Source organism: Cajanus cajan, chromosome 6, assembly GCF_000230855.2.
Source record: "Cajanus cajan strain Asha chromosome 6, NIPB_CcT2T_4, whole genome shotgun sequence".
Lineage (NCBI taxonomy): Eukaryota > Viridiplantae > Streptophyta > Magnoliopsida > Fabales > Fabaceae > Cajanus > Cajanus cajan.
The window spans coordinates 41945641-41949722 of NC_138522.1; the positions used below are offsets into that span (position 1 = coordinate 41945641).

The 4082-nt window shown below is 34.1% G+C and overlaps 1 protein-coding gene across 1 annotated transcript; it reads left to right on the forward strand.

Annotated features, from left to right (window-relative positions):
* Nucleotides 1-643: 643 nt before the first annotated feature.
* Nucleotides 644-2314, forward strand: MYB93 (myb domain protein 93). The gene is made up of 3 exons (XM_020382291.3): nucleotides 644-845; nucleotides 953-1082; nucleotides 1289-2314. The coding sequence occupies exons 1-3, from the start codon at nucleotides 713-715 to the stop codon at nucleotides 2025-2027; spliced, it is 1002 nt and encodes a 333-aa protein (XP_020237880.1). The 5' UTR covers nucleotides 644-712; the 3' UTR covers nucleotides 2028-2314.
* The last annotated feature ends 1768 nt before the right edge of the window (nucleotides 2315-4082 follow it).

Genomic DNA, 4082 nt, shown 5'->3' on the forward strand with positions numbered 1-4082 from the left:
GGGAAGCCTACAGAAGGAAACATTTATTATTTCTCTGAATACCCTAACTGTTTAACAAGAAAAAAAAAAAGTCTTTTTACTCCACAGTAACTGAAGAAATTGAGTTTGATCTTGCAGTTCAAAATTAAACCCAATCATTAATTTGCAATATTGTGCATAAAAACTAAAAAGGTTGCGTGTATATAAGTGATAGTTGCAAGTAATATAATTTTACTATTAAATCGGACAATATATATATAATAGAGCTAATTGTTCATTTCATTATTAACTCAAAATACAAAAAAAAAAATACCATCATTTGGAATTTTGGATGGAGTGCTTAAACAAGTCTCGCCCAGCATTTTTAACATTGGAATTATAAACACTTCTCAATTTCGTCTCTGCTGTAATAGAAAAGAAAAAGTTATAGCATATATTATATTTATTATTATTTTTATATGTTTGACTAATTAATTAGTAAAATGGTACTGTCGTTTTTGAATTCATAGCTTGAAGGGCATACTTGTCTAGTCATGAGACATTAACGAGATGGAAGTGTCAAATCTTTTATTGTCCTAATAAAGATTGCGAATGTTATTTTAATACAGATAATTAATGACAAGAAGTAAGCAATAATAAGAACATGGTTATATAAATAGTGTGCTCCAGCCCCCAGTTTAATTTGGTGGTAACAAAGGAAAGGACAATAGCTTTTGATCAACCAGCACACAATATGGGAAGATCTCCATGCTGCGATGAGAATGGCCTTAAGAAAGGTCCCTGGACTCCCGAAGAAGATCAAAAGCTAGTCCAGCACATTCAGAAACATGGCCATGGAAGTTGGAGAGCTCTCCCTAAGCTAGCCGGTTTGTAAAACTCTACTTTAATTTATATTGTAGCAACTATATATATACACATAGTTCTCTCTTTTCAATGCTTCCTCATTCAGCTATTTTTCTTACAATTTTTGCAGGTCTTAATAGATGTGGAAAAAGTTGTAGGCTAAGGTGGACTAACTATTTAAGGCCTGATATCAAGAGGGGAAAATTTTCTCAAGAAGAGGAGCAAACAATTCTGCATCTCCATTCCATCCTTGGAAACAAGTACTTTCCTTGCCACAACTCCTTTTTCTACATTCAGTTTTCCTTGCAAATCTAACCAACTCAAGTCTTCATCATAATTTAAACTCTTGTATTGTAACTTGCTTATTTTATTTTTTGAAAGATGGATATGGAGGGAGAAAAGTTTCAATTGTGTTTGCTAATTAATAATTTTTACTTACTTTTATATGCACAAACTTGTTTACTAGATGGTCAGCAATTGCAACCCACCTTCCAGGCAGGACTGACAATGAGATAAAGAATTTCTGGAACACTCATTTAAAGAAAAAGTTGATTCAGATGGGTTTTGATCCAATGACTCACCAGCCTAGAACTGACCTTGTTTCAAGCCTTCCATATCTGTTAGCTTTGGCCAACATGACAGACCTAATGGATCATCAGTCATTGGATGAACATGCTGTGAGGTTACAAGCAGAGGCAGTCCAGCTGGCAAAGCTTCAATACCTCCACTATCTAATCCAGTCCTCAACAAACTCCTTAAGCACCAACTCCTATGACCAAAATGCCACCACCACAAACAACAACATGGAACCTTTGAGTTTGTTAAACTCAATCTCCAATGTGAAAGAGAATCCTGTCATGCTGCAACCAGATACTGATCCTGCCTCATTTTCTCAAGGCATTGCTAGCTCTCAACCACTCCACCACCCAAACGTGCTACCTCACCTTTTAGACCCACAAGTCTCTTTCAGCTCTCAATCATGTTTGAACAGTGAGATGGGTCAGGGTACTAACTTTGCAATGATAAGTCAAGGGGATCACACGGTTGATCTTGACTCTTCGTGGATTATTCCATCTATTCCTCCAAATGCGATAGGGAACAATCCAGGAGATGCCAGCAGCAGCACTTCTAGCTATGGAGGAGGGCACTCATCTTATTGGTCTGAACTATTTTTTGAGGACCCCATCATGCATGAGCTATCTTAGTATTTAATCCGAAAGAGGTTGAATTATTGTGTGCCACTGTTATGCTTTGTTCGCTTCTTGCCACTTAATTTTAGCCTTTATGCTCTAGTATAGGAACATATAGATATATGTGATATGTCCATTTACAAACGTATTTATATATGAATACATGTTTTGTACATAGCTTTGGGACAGTTTCATCGAACTAGTTTGATTGTCAGTATGACAGTATCGTTTTCAACAGTTATTATACATCTAAATTTTCTTTGTTCAAATAAAATTTGGCTTTTACGGTTTTTTTTTTTCAAGTGTTAGTTTAATTTATGTCCAAGTGCTTGGTTTGTGTATATATATATATATATATATATTGCTTCGAATAAAATTATTTAAGAGAAATAATGGGAAAACTAAAAGCATCCAAAAATGGTGTAGGAAGAGTATATATGAAAGCGAAGATCTAGACTATAAGCTTACTTGCAGAATTGAATGAATTTTCTTTATGATTTATCTATATACTCTACACTTTGAATAATTATATACGGCATGAGTAACCAAGCATGTTAATTTACCGAATTACAGCTTCTTGCAGTCCGCCATCATCAAGGATTAGAACACTCAACACTGTCATGTGTTGAAGGGTACACGTGGGAGAAAAATGAGAGGGAAATAAATTAATTTTCCGGAGAATTATTTTTCCATTAACTGAAGAATACAATTTAAAGAGCTACATATATACTGTTTACTTTCTTCTCAAGAATCTCAACCATTGCTAGTCCAGGCTCCAGATGTGGAGCAAAAGCTATTTTTTTTCTACTAAATTAAAAAAAAATGTTACGAATTGTTTCTTCGATTTAAGGGGCTTGATTCAAGAACGTACTCAAATCAGTACGCAAAGTCTGAGGGCTCAATCTCTTGTAAATCAGCAAAGAAGCGCATATATTGCGATCAGTCTACAATGCACAACATAAAAAGAGTTTGGCCTCAAATGCTTTTAGAGTAATAATGAAATATTCTTATCTAGAAGAGTTCAAATATGTTCCATTAAAAGATAATATATATATACAAGACATCTGATTAATTGGTTAATTAAACCTTTTTTTTTTCAATGTCTGTTCTTCTTGTGTAGGTTTTGATTTATCTGCCTTGCCTGAGTTAGAAGATGCTTAATAATTATGTACGATTGGTTATATAACCTTAATTAGCTTGCTAGAAAGGTATAGTAGGATTAAGCTTGCAGCAATACATCTTAATCTAATAATCTACAAATTAAAAGGGAGTTTTTGTAAAATTCTTTTCTTCTCCTTAATTATGTCACTTCATCTCCAGAGAAAATTGCATCTTTGAAAAATGTGGGAAGCTAGAAGAGTACCAGAAAACAAAATACCTTGAGCAGATCCACAACACTGTCCTAAGAACCCAAATTTATTATTTTTTCAGTACCCCAACTTTCCACTGAGCAAGTGGGAGGTTTTATTTGAGAATAAATTTTAGACATATAATCATCCATAAGTGATGGCTTATTTAAGCCACATTAGGAAATCTTTGAAATATGCTGCAAATTCGAAACCATAATAAAGAGAAATGGCTGCTTAAAAGGCAAAACAAGTCTTATATTTCCATCGTGAGCAGTTAGATTTGATTCCTTTTCCATTAAGAAGTTGACTGCTAAGCCTTCATGAAGAGAAATAAAAAATAAAAAAATATAGCTAAGATTACAAAGTCTTCGCAATGAAGCTGATATCTAACAGATGTCTATGCACCAGTAGTGGACTTGTTGATTAATCTAATCGTACCTTTTTGGAGTATGCCTTGTCAAAGGCACTTGAATAATTCGATTGGTTGAGGTCAAGTTTGGCATGGTTGTCAAAGTAACAAAGAAAATCACAATGTGGTTAGGTTTCTTCCCCTCCATACTCTCCTAATTTAAAAGTGTGGGAAAAATTTTCACCACCTAATCCTACCCCATACGTTGTGTATTACTTAAAGATTCTTATGTCATAGCAATTATGTTCATTTAAATAAGATTTTTAAAGTCTAACCTCTAAACTAAGCTTGTTAGACCCCTGCTGTTGTTGT

Bases quoted from the DNA above. Each gene is read 5' to 3' on its own strand.
- MYB93 (XM_020382291.3), top strand. From the start codon at position 713: ATGGGAAGATCTCCATGCTGCGATGAGAATGGCCTTAAGAAAGGTCCC. The intron at 846-952 runs GTTTGTAAAACT...CAATTTTTGCAG, and splicing joins AGCTCTCCCTAAGCTAGCCG to GTCTTAATAGATGTGGAAAA. The intron at 1,083-1,288 runs GTACTTTCCTTG...CTTGTTTACTAG, and splicing joins CATTCCATCCTTGGAAACAA to ATGGTCAGCAATTGCAACCC.